General features: G+C 49.6%; 1 protein-coding gene across 1 annotated transcript; it reads right to left on the minus strand.

Moving 5' to 3' along the window:
• Positions 1–374: 374 nt before the first annotated feature.
• On the minus strand, positions 375–7,262 carry LOC109763076 (PH, RCC1 and FYVE domains-containing protein 1). Its single transcript, XM_020321940.4, has 9 exons — positions 6,832–7,262; positions 5,637–5,723; positions 5,461–5,550; positions 4,749–4,829; positions 4,446–4,640; positions 2,204–4,303; positions 1,677–1,823; positions 948–1,309; positions 375–826 (listed from the first exon to the last, which is right to left on the minus strand). The coding sequence occupies exons 1-9, from the start codon at positions 6,904–6,906 to the stop codon at positions 694–696; spliced, it is 3,270 nt and encodes a 1,089-aa protein (XP_020177529.1). The 5' UTR covers positions 6,907–7,262; the 3' UTR covers positions 375–693.
• Between the last annotated feature and the right edge of the window lie 7,557 nt (positions 7,263–14,819).

Raw genomic sequence — 14,819 nt, forward strand, 5'->3', positions numbered from 1 at the left:
AGAGTCAGCCTCCCAGCGCGTATAGGTATTCTGCCCACCTGGCTGTGAGCACTTCACAAGACGGCGCCTCAAGGTGTCGATTTCGCACCTAGGGTTAGAGAAGGAGGGGAGGGAGAAGGGATCCGGCGCAGGCAAATCGGGACTAGGCCGGAGTTTGCAAAACATCTGCTCCGATACTTCCCAGGCCTAGAGGGGGAAAAAAGTACTAGATCCAATCTTGAGACAGTATTGTCAAATTAAACCACACTTTTTCTGCGCGTCAAATTAAAACGCACTTCTGAAACTCTTGCAGACTTCAAATCAGTAAATGATATTTTAAACTCACCAGAGACATGCTCGCGAGCTCTCGATGTTAATTAGGTATGTACAATAACTTTCTAGGGGAAAATTAGTAAATGGTATTATAAAACTGATGTGTCTGCATAAGCATTTACAAGGCAGTAACATCTACCAGACATTTACATTTTACTTCTGCATGAGCAATCTACTTTTTCAGAAAATGGTAGAGAGAATAATTGTGTAAAGCTAAAAACTTGTCTTGTCTCTACTAACAGCCAGAATCTCTTGTCATGGGCCAACTTAAATGGTAGCCACGTTAGCGGAAAACCTTGACTGACAAGAGAGCCCTCACGTACCGTATGTGGCCTCAACTCCAATTGCAATGAAGTCTCTTTTTTTTTTGTCCAAGTCAAGTCAATGAGTCGCAATATCGCGATCCATGGCGGCAACCGATTTGTCAACCATGTGAACATTGTACTGCTGGTACACCCTTGCCCTGTTCCCCTGCCACCATTGTTCCGCCTGTGTCTCACTGAACCTCTTACGGCTGCAGCCACAAAGGCGAATAATGAAACGATGAACCAACTCAACACGAATGGGCGACAAGATGAAAAGGTACAGGAGTCGATATAAAAGTTCTCTTTACAATAGGAATCGAATGCATTTACCTGAACCGAACTCGCTTGAGATCCCTGGCCCCTCCAGGCAAGGCAGTGAGAGTGATATAAACACCTGGTTCGTCTTGCTCTACCCATTCGGCCTCGTGGTGGGATTCTGCATCGGGTGGTACACTTCCATTATTGGTCATTTCTGGATGGCCTTCCTTGTTCCTAACAGAGTTTGATCCATTAGAAACAAGCAATCCGTTAGGATCATCTGAAATTTGTTCTTGTTCCCCGGAACTTCCTGGGCTGCCCAAACTTTCGGTAACTATGGCTGATATGTCACTTGGTATAGGAATTCCAGGAAGGGGTGGTAGCTTGCCGTTCTTGGCTACTCCTCCAGGTAACCTCTCGGCCATCCCCTTCAACTATCATGGAAGAGAAACTGGCAACACTTAGACAATAGCCATAAACATGTGGCAGGAGTGACAAAAGCTCTCTCTTTCTAGCAAACAATAATTTTACCAATTCCGGCTAATAGATACTTGGATCATGTGAGATTGCAACTTTTAATTGATTCTAATTATTGAAACAGTTCGATTTTGCGCGATACCAAAAACCATTCAATTCAGGTTTCATGCCTTGGCAGAGCATACACAAGATAAAACATGAGCTAGATATGGATCACAGTTGCAGATATTTCCCTCGTCCAGTTGATGTTATTATAAATTGATTATATGGCCTTGTACGTAGATGAAAATGTTGCATATATACAAACAGAATAAGCAATCTTACTTGTACAGTCAGTGACTTGATTACTTCCTTCGCTGCCTTGCACTTCGCGGTTTCCTCCCCAGCAATGGCAATAGCTTCCTTCAATTGCTTGGTAGTTCTCTCCAACTCAAGTTCGAGATGTTGAGACTTCCTAGTAAGATTGTCCACCTGGCAGTGAAGAGCTTTACGCCTTTATATAACAGCAAACAAATCCTCACTTCTAAGAGAACTTTGCTTGATTTTTTGCATCATCAAACTTGACGAGATAACAGGTATACCTAGGTAGTGCTTAGAACTGCTTCCATATTAAATAGATTGATAGTTAGTTAGTATCGAATTATCTGGTACAGTCGAACGAGTAATATCTATCATGTTAATGTTAACAAGAGTGTATAACTAAGTACACCATAGAGGCATAGACTCCCAGGGGTAAACAGGAACGCACTTAATAATGCTGCCTGCTAGCACTAGAAATTGACACATCTCTGCAACAAGTAAGCTGAAATTCTAGGACACTAACAACAGAGAAAACACAGCATGGTGTGAACCTGGGACTTCAAACTTAGAACTTCTTGAGTTTGGCTATCATTTGTCGGCTTGGTGCCATTGATGACACCTCCAGGAGAAGTTAGACTCCTCAAAGTAGGTGTTGGTGTTATAGAACGTGGAGGACTTGACCTTCTTGAAACAGGTGATGTGGCCCTAGAAATAATTCTGGATCCAGGGACAGATGCTGATAAAAACTTTTTTGAAGATCCAAACACAGGATTGAAGGATCTTGAACCGCCATTTGGAACAGGGGACAGGCGAGTGCTGTTAAATTCGAACTTCTTGTTTTTCTTTGAATATCTACTGTCCATGTTCTTAAAAGATTCCATCGAAGATATTCTTGACAATTTAGCATTTGACCTTGTTTCCAGCTCCTCATCAACCGTGTCACTGAATCCCTGTACAACAGCTCCCTGCTTAGCTGAAGGGTACATGTCTGATCCGGGTCCCTTAGTCAGCTTGCTGTAGCAGCTATCACAAACACGATAGGGTTTACTTTGATTTGGTGCCAATGAAGCCTTCAGAGATTTTTTACTGCTACAGGAATGACAAAATACCAGAGCACAATTATAGCAGTTATGACGTTTTCTCCTCAAGTTAAAAGGCTGACGGCATCCTGAGCACATTGATTGATCAACTCCAGATACCCATTTATGAATGCATACTGCTGCAGTGAAATTAGTTCCACAAACAACACTTCTGACTTGCTTATCTTTTAGCGCTTCAACCAACGTAGGAGTATTCTTATCATCAGTATTGCCATGACCTAACCGACCATTTGCACCTTTACCCCATGTGTAGACCTCGGTCTTAGAGGTCAAAACAGCTACATGATAAGCACCACAGGAGATCTCCTCGACAAAGTTTTTGTGTAGCTTTCCTTCAACACGTACAGGAAGCATACCGTCTGCTTGTGGATTTCCAAGTTGACCATATACAGCACTCCCCATTGTGTACACATTTCCTGATGTTGTAAGAGCCACTGTCAAGGAATGACCGCAAGCAACCTGACAAAAATTGGGCTCCACCAAAGCAGCCACACATGTCGGCACAAGTCTTGATTCCTTATCACCATGTCCTAAACGGCCTTTATCGCCATCGCCCCATGTAAATATCTTGCCAGATGAACAATTGCTAGAGCTTGAATTCCCAACCATGACTTCTACAACTGCAGCAGTGTGCCAAACACCACAAGCAGCCCGCACTGTCCGAAGCCCTTTGAGAGATTCCACTTCCTTGGGGACTGAGAGACTCTCACGGTCTCCATGGCCTAGAACCCCAAAAGAGCCATCTCCAAATGTGAACAGCTGCCCAGCAGAAGTTACTATGGCTGTATGCCAAGGGCCACATGAAATTGATGAAACATGTATACCCTCCAGTGGCCCATGCAGCTTTTTTGGTACCCATTGACTGACATCATTACCATGACCCAAAAGCCCAAATTTGAAGGCGCCGTCCCCCCATGTATACAGATCTCCAGATAGTGTAACAGCACAGGTGTGGTACTCACCGCATGCTACCAGCTCAATGTTCATATGAGTAAGAGCATCAATGAGTTTCGGATGCGCCACATCACAATCTACACCATGACCAAGCCGCCCACCTGATTCCTCACCCCAGGAGTAGATCTCGCCTTGTTTACTGACGAGTGCAGCATGCCTTCCTCCACAAGATATATTCTGCACATCAAGCCGCACAGCAAACTCTAATGGTTTAGGTACAAGACAATCAATTTTTGCACCTGAGGAACTTCCAATTCTTGAGTTACCACCACCAAGAATTCCTTCCCCGGTTCCTTCTCCCCATATTAAAACATCACCTAAAGCGTCACCGTCATCATAACCAGAACCATGACTTGAAGAGCTAACTGCACTTGAATAACTGATCCGGAAAGCATCCATTGGGATACCTCCGGAATTCCCATTTGTGTTATCTGATTGTCCAGAAGACATAGAGTGGACTGATGCTGCATTAGAATCTGATGGGAAGAAGCCCCTGGGGGGAGCTGCATATAACGCAACATCAGAAAAGGCCTTCTCCAAGCCATTCTTTGGTGGACTCCCATATGGACTACGGAACCGGTAGTTTTCATTGAAATCCTGGTGTACAGCATCTATCAGAACTCATCTTCATGAAGTAATGGTATTATCAACATGATGAAAAAGAAGTATCATCTCATAGAATTTTGAAAAAAGAATATAATTCAAATTCACATATTCAGACAGGGATAGTAAATGCTACCTTGTGGAGACTGTCACTGCTGCTGAAAGGAGAACTCAACGGAGAACTCTGTCGCGTGTAAGTCCTTGGACTAGTTGCAGCAGACGAAATGGTATCACTTCTTGAGCCAGTTCTCCATTTTCTTTGATGACTTCGTGAAATCAACGTTTTCAGCCCAGCAAACCACACTTCTGCTTCATCTTTGTCTTTACATATCTGACATCATTGAGTCAATTAATATTACCATGTAAGCATGACACTTGTATAAGCACAAAAGGAAGAGAACGGGCAGAAATAAACATGGAATGTGGATGGCAAACTTACAATGTCCAGTGACCTGTCATGCGAAATTAGAGAAAAGGACTGGCATTCCTTCTCAGGTCGTGGGTACCTCTGAAATATTGCCTACATTCCAGAAATGAAAGAATGAAGGTCCAGTTAGTACAATTACACAGCAACTTCAATACAAGGGGGGTACTTAACGACCACGATCAAGTATGGCACCACAAAGATTAAGCAATCGTACCATTACAAGGGAATTCATGCAGAAGCTAAGTAACTTCCCCAGCAGAATAATCAACTTATGACAGTTTCAAATTCATGCCAAAAAATCTATATTGAGCCAAATTATGCAAATGCAGCATTAATCAGACTTATTCAAATGCAAAATTGAGTACTACCCGGCCTCAAAAGTTTGATAAAGCAGAAATCTAACTCGTCCAAGCTGAAACCTACTCGTCCAGCTGTAGAATATCAGGAGAAGCAATTCAACTCTGCAAATCAGTTTACTACAGAGCAAGCAAAAGATAATTCAAGCGGCTGTCCCCACTCCCCAGTAATGATTGCATTCATTAACCAAAAGGTTCTCTAGAAGGTTTGTGAATTGTGATTCAGAGTAAAAGCTCCCTACATACGCATCACAGAGAATTGGCAAGCAAACACCAACAGCAAGTCAGGTCAAAAAGTTCATCATGATGTTTACAAACACTGATAGGACCCCCTTCTGGAAATTTCATTATTAGGATAATTAACTTACAGTCCGTTGGCCAGGCATTATCCGGGACACATGGCTCAACCTTAGATGCTTCTCCTCTTTCCCTGAAAACCATATCAATACAGACTCGTCCTGTAGAAACAAAGAACACTCCTTACAAGTGAGACAATCAGGAAGAACTTCAGAAATACGAAGTTACGGAGCGGAAATAATCTCACATTGGATAGCCTAAATGGACAAAATTTCGGCTTCCCTCTACGCCCATATTTCAATAAGTAGGCTCCTTTCTTGAGAGCAGTGATAGCCTGCCAAAAGCCAGAATCGACCAAGAGAAAGGCTGTATCAGGCCTCGTCTGGCATTTCAAGATATCATACAAATATAATAAACTTATAAGGAACATCAGACTTTCGGATGCCAAATGGGAAAGCAAAATAGCATGGCATAACCATCAAATGTTTCGAAGTCATGGAAGTGTTTTTAGAAATAAATATGACTGTCCCGAATAATATAAAGGAATTCCCAAGTCATATCTCATCAGTTATCAGAAGCAACTAAAGGGTATATATGTCCTATTGAATGTGTAGCCCTGAGAAGCTGATATCAAAAGTATATGGCCTTGAGTACGGAGCTTAATCTACGGAGGGGGGGAGTAAACTGAAGGAATGAAACACGCAAGGCATACAGCAACTGATTTGAGATAACAGATATAACTGGTTGCTAGTTCCTCAGATTGACATTTTCACTGAGCAACACTTGCTCTCTTGCCTTGATTTCACCATCTAAAAAGAAGCAGGGGAGCTGAATTTACAGAAGCGCAATGCATAGCAGCAATCTGCACATCCAGAAACGCATTTGTGTACCCAAGGCCAACATGAGCGCTGGCTGAGTAAAACTACATCGACTGCTCGTCGTCTCTGCACCCCAGCGCGAGCTCAGCTGGAAGCAGGCAAGCAAAGCACCCCACGCCGGAACTGAATCCCCTCGGGGACCCAACTACACACACACACACACACACACACCAAAAAAATAGTATGAACCGGGTGTCTTGCGATTCGATCTCACAAGATAAGCTCCGATAAACGGGCGTCCCGAATTCCCCTGATGAAGCAGCACGCGTCGTGGGTGCCGCACCAGAACCGGCACTCGGGGGCTCCATTCCACCACGGAGGACGGCTCCAGCAGCAAGAAAACACCCGAAAACAGCGTCCAGCCCCGTGAATTCCGGCACCGTCGAGCCCAGCAAACACGAGCGGAAGCCAGCGAGCACGAGACCCCCCACTCACACTCACAGAAACGAACATGCTGCGCCAGAAGTATCTATCCGCGCGCCCTCGGTTGCACCCGCCCAGCCGCCCAGCAAGTAAGCGAGCAGAGACAGAGACAAGTGCGAAATTGACAATTCTCGGCTGCACCTGCTCGAGGTCGCGCTCGACGACGGGCAGCGGCCCCGCCCGGGCGCCGCCGAGATCCGACGATGCGTCCGACATCGGCGCCGCGTCAGCCCCGCCCCATCGCGCCCGGCGACCAGGCCTCGCCTCGCGTCCGCCAAACAAAGCGCTGCTAGCGCCCCGGGCCGGCGGGGAAGCGCGCGCCAATGGGGCCGGGCTCGCCGGCGGCCGGCGGCCGCTCCCCGCGGGGAGAGAACGAGGGGGCTCCCGGGCGCCCCCCGCCGGCGACGCGCGACCGGCGGGTCGGATCGAGGAGGCGCGGGGTGGGTTCGGGGGGAGAGATCGCGGCGAGGAGGGGGCGAGGGGAGACTCGAGAGGAACAGAGGAGCTGGGGAGAGAGAGAAAAGAATTGAAGCTTTTCTGTGTAGGGTTTGAGTAGAGTATTGGCGATCTGATTTTTGTTTTTGTTTGGGACTCGCTCGCGTCGCTTTTGGCTTTGGGGGTCGGGAGTCGGGACGGCTGACTGATTGGTGATGATGATGATTTGGTGCGGTTCGGTTTGGTGGGTCGGGGCGTCGGCTAGCTGGATCGCTCGCGATCTGAGTCAGGCTCCGACCGTGCGGTGCGGCGCAAGTGGTAGCGCGCGCCGTGGAGCTATCCTGTCGCTCCACACGTGGCTGCTCGCTGTGAGGCTGCCGCTGCGGGGAGGCGGCGGTGAAACATGCAGACGACGCGGCATTTTTTTCTTTTCTGAAAAAAAATACAAATATACTTCCTCCGTCTCATAACGTAGTGCCAAAAAACGTCTTACATTATGGGACGGGAGGGAATACATGTCTAGTAGATGTTTCACCAGCAATACGAAGCGTTTCAAACAAACATAACAAAATTTGTACCGATGTCCTTGGATCACTGAGCGACCACCTTGACCGTTCGAACGAGCCGCTCTGTCGCTCCCCTACCAAGAACCGGTCTAACTTTGTCGACGACGCGACCTAAGGGCATCGTCAACACTGACCCTTAAATCAGACATCGCATCCGTCCACGGGCCGAGGGACCAATCTGCAGACACATATACATGGGTCGGCTATCCAACCGTGGTCACATACAATTCAGACCACGTTCAACTAACCGGACGAATTACATGCAAACCGAATGATTTTCATATAAACCGGACGAAAACATTTACATTTCAGGCCTATTTCAACTAAATTACAGTGGACTAGGCTAGGCTATCCTAACCTAGTCTATCGCCGACCGCGGCGGAGCCCCATTCCCACGACATGTCTTCCCCAAGTCCGGCAGTAAGCTCACCAGACCGTCGTGAAGCCCCGGAAGGATATGCTTCAACGAAAGGGGAAAAGTAGCCTCCGCTTCCGTGAAACACATATCAAGGATGGTTTTTTGGGTGGGGGGAGACGGTCACCGTGGCCTATGTCCCCGTGAAGCGGGTAACTCACCGATTGTGTAGCCTGACAAGACAGCGGTGGTAGCCTTAATGGAACCCAAGTGGCGGAGGCCTCCCATGGTCTACAATTCCTCACTATCAGCGGTGGCGGCGGGCATGGCCGACGCGGAGTTGGTGACGTCATCATTAGTGCCCTAGTCAAATTCCTCAGCCGTCGTGTCAACCTCCGCGAACATGTCTTTTTTCTTCACTTGTCGGGCGTGTTGTCGTCATCGCCCATGACGGATTTACTAGGAGAAGGCATCGGCCAGCCTTGACGGGCGAGGACAACCTGGCGATGGCGGTGGCGCCGGCTCCGGAGAGCTTGCCGGCAAGCCAGTCTGTATCCGGCTGGCTCGCCGAGCCACCCAGCCGGCTGCAATGCAGGAGAGCTCCTTCTTCTGCTCGCCGGAGAGACCGTCCCACAGGGCTTTGGAGCCGGAGGCCATGGCGGGTGTGGTGCAAGGAGCTGAAGAGCAGAGGTGTGGTGCGGTTCTTGCCCAGCGCCTGGCCACGTTTAAATAGCGAGCAGATGTGTTTTATGCCGGCCGTCACACGGACGGACGTGCGGTGCTCGGGGCGCCAAAGTAGAGTCCTCAGCATAGGCGCTGGTTTAATGGAGGTGGGCGGACAGACGGATCCGTGCGCGTGTGTGGTTCGGACTCGCACAACCCCTGATTTGGTTTCGGTTTATGAGAAAAAGAACATCCGGCCCGTGAACGGATACCGACCTGCATTGAATGCAAAACACGTTCGGACCGTGCAGTCTGGACGGTTGAGGACGGTTTGAGGTCCGCATTGGACATGCCCATATTACCAGTAAAAATGTTGGTTGGGTCCCATCCTGGAGCTACTCCTCTACGCAAAGAAGACCCCCTTTATGTGTTGGTTGTGCTGTACTTTGATTTGGCAGACGTATTTGTCGACAGCTAGATGTCTTTATTAAGTTGCACCAGTGTTTCTGGGAGTTTAGACAGGGGGTTTGCTAACCTAGAGTGTCACACTCTCGCGCTATGTACCTCTGGTACAGGTGAACGTACGTAGTCTCCAATTTATTGGCGATCGATGATGACAGCTTCGTCCTTCGTGGAAGGCACCACCGGTGCAGTGCGTTAACTGGTCTAGTACTACTAGTAGGTGGCCCCAGTCTCGAGCGACTGTCCGAACGCGATCGTGTGCTCTACTGCATTTTCGTTTGAGATCTATCTTGTCTCTTTTTTTTCTGAGGGAAAGATCTATCTTTTTTTTTTGCGGGGAAGGGAAAGATCTATCTTGTCTTGAAGCATTTCGGTACACTGCATTTGGACGAGCAGTTCGCTCGGTGGGTTCAGCTGAGATCGGAACCGGAAAATGAGCACACATACGTAGTGGCTGAACCAAACATAATGTACCAAGTAGGCAAGTACTACTATGTAGTATGCGCCAAGTACTTATTAATTAATTAAAAAAATTGGCGGCAGCCCAAATTTTGAGCCATTGGATCACCCTCCAAAGTCCACGATCACACCGCACGGTTTATCTTCCACCTTTCTTCTTCTTTCTTCTGTGCAACCGCCGGCCAGCGACGGTGGGCGCTGTCATGGTCGCCTCACCCTTCCTTTACTGACGTGCTTGCCGTCGCCGCGGCCATCACTCTAAGCCCCACCAATCTACAACAACGCCGAAGACCGCACCCCCCTCCCCCCCCCCCCCCAACCCACCTACATGCTTCCTCGCATGCACCTAAGACGCCACATCTCGTTCCGCTCGCATCGTCGTCCTCATCCCCGGCGACAGGCCTGCCCGGCGAGGTCCTCACTCGGCCACGCCAGGGTCGACGTCCGTCACCGCTCCTCACGTCGTCATCACCCTTCGACCTCGGGCGAAGTCAACTCGCACTAGAAAAAATTCAGGCTACGTACTGACATTTTGCAAAACCCCATAAAAATTTACTATAGCTACACGTCCCTGCTGTATTTGTGTAAGGTTGCTTATACTACTAATCAGAAACCTGTCAAGCTCGGTAGCTCAACCGACGCCCACCTAATCCATTCTCTTATAGTATTACCGGCCTTCGCTTTCGAGCTCTGGGGAAAGAGACATATACATACGCACGTAGATATCTGAAGAGAAGAAACAATCCCCGTTTCCCCCGCCCCTAGCCTCGCCACGATCCTCTCCTGCTCCGAGGAACCAAAATTTTCCCTCCACCACATCCTCTCGATCAAAGCGGCGGCAATGCCGTAGCCAGCCACGTACTACGCCCGGGACGATGAGCACGAGGCCCGGCGCGCGCCCCAGGAACCCCGGCGGGACGAGCACGCGGGGCGACGCTGCCCCGGGGGACAACACCGACGAGCGGTGGTCGGTGTTCTTTGCGGCGGACCTGGCGACCGCGCGCCGGATCTCTTTCGCCGATGGGGTGATCTGGCTCAGGAAGGACGCGCTTCGGATCGTGCTGCTCGACGAGAATGGTGTCACGGTGGATGCGAGGTTTCTTCGCGAAGGGGATTCTATCGACATAGGCGGGTTCGTCTCCTTCCCATGCCACTTTGCTAGGGTTCGTGACAGGGCTCCGGTGATCGCCGCGGCGACCGATCTCCGGCGCGATTCACCGCCTCGGGCGATTGATTCGATCGATGCGGCGCACGGCAACGTGGAGATTGTGCGGCGCGTTGCACGGCCACGTCCGCCGCCACTGACCGATGGGGCAGGCCTGTTGGGGCGTGGACCGGGCCACCATGCGGCTGATGTCCGCCACGTGGTAGAGGGGGGATCCAACCGCCATGGATCGCGAGAGGCTAGGGTTCCGGATGGCGCCGATGGTATAAATCTTACGCCCGAGCCCCCTTCTCCCATTTTTGACCTCGACGAGTGCCTCTCCCACTTCTGGGACGCGCCGCGTGAGAGCAGATCTAGGGTTCCTCAAACTTTTTCTTGGTGGGAGGGGAAGATTCATGGTGATCGTAGATCGTTTGCGCAAGTAGCTGGTTCCACATCTCATCTTCCAAAACCCAAGCAGATCCACTCCAACCAACGCGTGATGAGAGGGGATGGCTTTGGCGCGGGTCGTCATGGCCGTGGGGCCGGTCGTTTCGACCGCGGCGGCGGCCGTGGCCGCGGCCGTGACTCCAACGTGTGGAAGCGCAAGGCGGGGACGGGCGCGGGTGAGTCTTCCTCGACGAAGGCATCTGGATCCGGCGATTCGGGCTTGGAGAAGTGGGACGAGGCGGCGGTGGGCAGGCTCGATCCCTCTCGTCGTGATCACTGGGGGATGTTGAGCATGGCATGACTGACCCCAGGGGAGAGGCTTCTCCCAGGGGTGCACATGCTGATCCTACTCGCCTGAACGACGACAAGATGGACCAAATCGCCAACAAGAACATGCCTCCCCGAGCTGGTGTTCCCCCTGCAACTGCTGGTAACATCGTTCCTCACCTTGGTGTTTGTCAGATCTGTCATCTGGCTGGCCACTTTACTGTGTGTTGCCCTCAAGCGGTCTGCGAGCGATGCAAGAAAAATGGGCATTTATATATTATCTGCAAAGAATTCATCCCGTGGGAGTGTCTTCCTGTTATGTGTGCTTTTCAATCTAAGGGGCAAGGGTTTCATTTCATCCCAGATATAAATATTGAGAGACAGCCTAGAGAGCGTATTTACAATATCATTGTTACTATCATAGAGGGCTCTGCTCCAACTAAGGATATTGAACATGAGCTAAGTGTGTATGTGGGGCAGGGTTGGCGCTGCTCTGCTAGGTTCTTTGCTCCGCAGAAATTTGTCATGAGGATGCCTAACCCAAGGGAGGTGGATCGTGCGCTGTTTGTAGAATTCATTAAGCTCAAAAATGTGGTGTGAGTGTTAAGTTCTCCCCCTGGTCTGAAGATGTGGATGCTGAGGGGCTACTGTTGGAAATATGCCCTAGAGGCAATAATAAATTGGTTATTATTATATTTCCTTGTTCATGATAATCGTTTATTATCCATGCTAGAATTGTATTGATAGGAAACTCAGATACATGTGTGGATACATAGACAACACCATGTCCCTAGTAAGCCTCTAGTTGACTAGCTCGTTAATCAATAGATGGTTACGGTTTCCTGACCATGGACATTGGATGTCGTTGATAACGGGATCACATCATTAGGAGAATGATGTGATGGACAAGACCCAATCCTAAGCCTAGCACAAGATCGTGTAGTTCGTTTGCTAAGAGCTTTTCTAATGTCAAGTATCATTTCCTTAGACCATGAGATTGTGCAACTCCCGGATACCGTAGGAATGCTTTGGGTGTACCAAACGTCACAACGTAACTGGGTGGCTATAAAGGTGCACTACAGGTATCTCCGAAAGTGTCTGTTGGGTTGGCACGAATCGAGACTGGGATTTGTCACTCCGTGTAAACGGAGAGGTATCTCTGGGCCCACTCGGTAGGACATCATCATTATGTGCACAATGTGACCAAGGAGTTGATCACGAGATGATGTGTTACGGAACGAGTAAAGAGACTTGCCGGTAACGAGATTGAACAAGGTATCAGGATACCGACGATCGAATCTCGGGCAAGTAACATACCGATTGACAAAGGGAATTGTATATGGGATTGATTGAATCCCCGACATCATGGTTCATCCGATGAGATCATCGTGGAACATGTGGGAGCCAACACGGGTATCCAGATCCCGCTGTTGGTTATTGACCGGAGAACGTCTCGGTCATGTCTGCATGGTTCCCGAACCCGTAGGGTCTACACACTTAAGGTTCGATGACGCTAGGGTTATAGGGAATAGATATACGTGGTTACCGAATGTTGTTCGGAGTCCCGGATGAGATCCCGGACGTCACGAGGAGGATCCCGGATGAAAAGTTTCGGGTGCTATCGGTAACGTACCAGGACCACCGGGAGGGTCCCGGGGGTCCACCAGGTGGGGCCACCGGCCCCAGAGGGCTGCGTGGGCCAAGTGTGGGAAGGGACCAGCCCCTAGGTGGGCTGGTGCGCCTCCCACAAGGGGCCCAGGGCGCAAGAAGGGGGAAGGGGGAAACCCTAGGCTCAGATGGGCCTAAGGCCCACCTAGTGGTGCGCCCCCCCCTCTCTCCCCCTTTGGCCGCCCCCTTAGATGGATCTAGGGCTGGCCGCACCCCTTGGGGGGGAAACCTTAGATGGGGGCGCAGCCCCTCCCCCTCCCCTATATATAGTGGGGGTTTTGGGGCTGCCAAGGACATGAGAACATCTCTCTCTTGGCGCAACCCTACCCCTCTCCCTCCTCGTCTCTCGCAGTGCGTGGCGAAGCCCTGCTGGAGTGCCACACTCCTCCATCACCACCATGCCGTCGTGCTGCTGCTGGACGGAGTCTTCCCCAACCTCTCCCTCTCTCCTTGCTGGATCAAGGCGTGGGAGACGTCACCGGGCTGCACGTGTGTTGAACGCGGAGGCGCCGTGGTTCGGCGCTTAGATCGGAATCAACCGCGATCTGAATCGCTACGAGTACAACTCCTTCATCCGCGTTCTTGCAACGCTTCCGCATCGCGATCTACAAGGGTATGTAGATGCACTCCCCTTACCCTCGTTGCTAGATTACTCCATAGATTGATCTTGGTGATGCGTAGAAAATTTTGAATTTCCGCTACGTTCAGCAACAGTGGCATCATGAGCTAGGTCTATGCGTAATTTCTATGCACGAGTAGAACACAAAGTAGTTGTGGACGTCGATTTTGTCAGTTTACTTGCCGTTACTAGTCTTATCTTGATTCGGCGGCATCGTGGGATGAAGCGGCCCGGACCGACCTTACACGTACACTTACGTGAGACAGGTTCCACCGACTGACATGCACTAGTTGCATAAGGTGGCTAGCGGGTGTCTGTCTCTCCCACTTTAGTCGGATCGGATTCGATGAAAAGGGTCCTTATGAAGGGTAAATAGAAATTGGCATATCACGTTGTGGCTTTTGCGTAGGTAAGAAACGTTCTTGCTAGAATCCCATAGCAGCCACGTAAAACATGCAACAACAATTAGAGGACGTCTAACTTGTTTTTGCAGGGTATGCTATGTGATGTGATATGGCCCAAAGGATGTGATGAATGATATATGTGATGTATGAGATGGATCATGTTCTTGTAATAGGAATCACGACTTGCATGTCGATGAGTATGACAACCGGCAGGAGCCATAGGAGTTGTCTTAATTTATTGTATGACCTGCGAGTCAATGAAAACGCCATGTAATTACTTTACTTTATTGCTAACCGTTAGCCATAGTAGTAGAAGTAATAGTTGGCGAGACAACTTCATGAAGACACGATGATGGAGATCATGATGATGGAGATCATGGTGTCATGCCGGTGACGAAGGTGATCATGCCGCGCCTCGAAGATGGAGATCAAAGGCGCAAGATGATATTGGCCATATCACGTCACTTTATGATTTGCATGTGATGTTTGTCATGTTTACATCTTATTTGCTTAGAACGACGGTAGCATAAATAAGATGATCCCTCACTAAAATTTCAAGAGACGTGTTCCCCCTAACTGTGCACCGTTGCGAAGGTTCGCTGTTTCGAAGCACCACGTGATGATCGGGTGTGATAGA

Source organism: Aegilops tauschii, chromosome 3 (assembly GCF_002575655.3).
Source record: "Aegilops tauschii subsp. strangulata cultivar AL8/78 chromosome 3, Aet v6.0, whole genome shotgun sequence".
Classification (NCBI taxonomy): Eukaryota; Viridiplantae; Streptophyta; class Magnoliopsida; order Poales; family Poaceae; genus Aegilops; species Aegilops tauschii.

Bases quoted from the DNA above. Each gene is read 5' to 3' on its own strand.
- LOC109763076 (XM_020321940.4), bottom strand. From the start codon at position 6,906: ATGTCGGACGCATCGTCGGATCTCGGCGGCGCCCGGGCGGGGCCGCTG. The intron at 5,724-6,831 runs GTGCAGCCGAGA...GGCTTTTGGCAG, and splicing joins TCGAGCGCGACCTCGAGCAG to GCTATCACTGCTCTCAAGAA. The intron at 5,551-5,636 runs GTGAGATTATTT...TTGTTTCTACAG, and splicing joins GTCCATTTAGGCTATCCAAT to GACGAGTCTGTATTGATATG.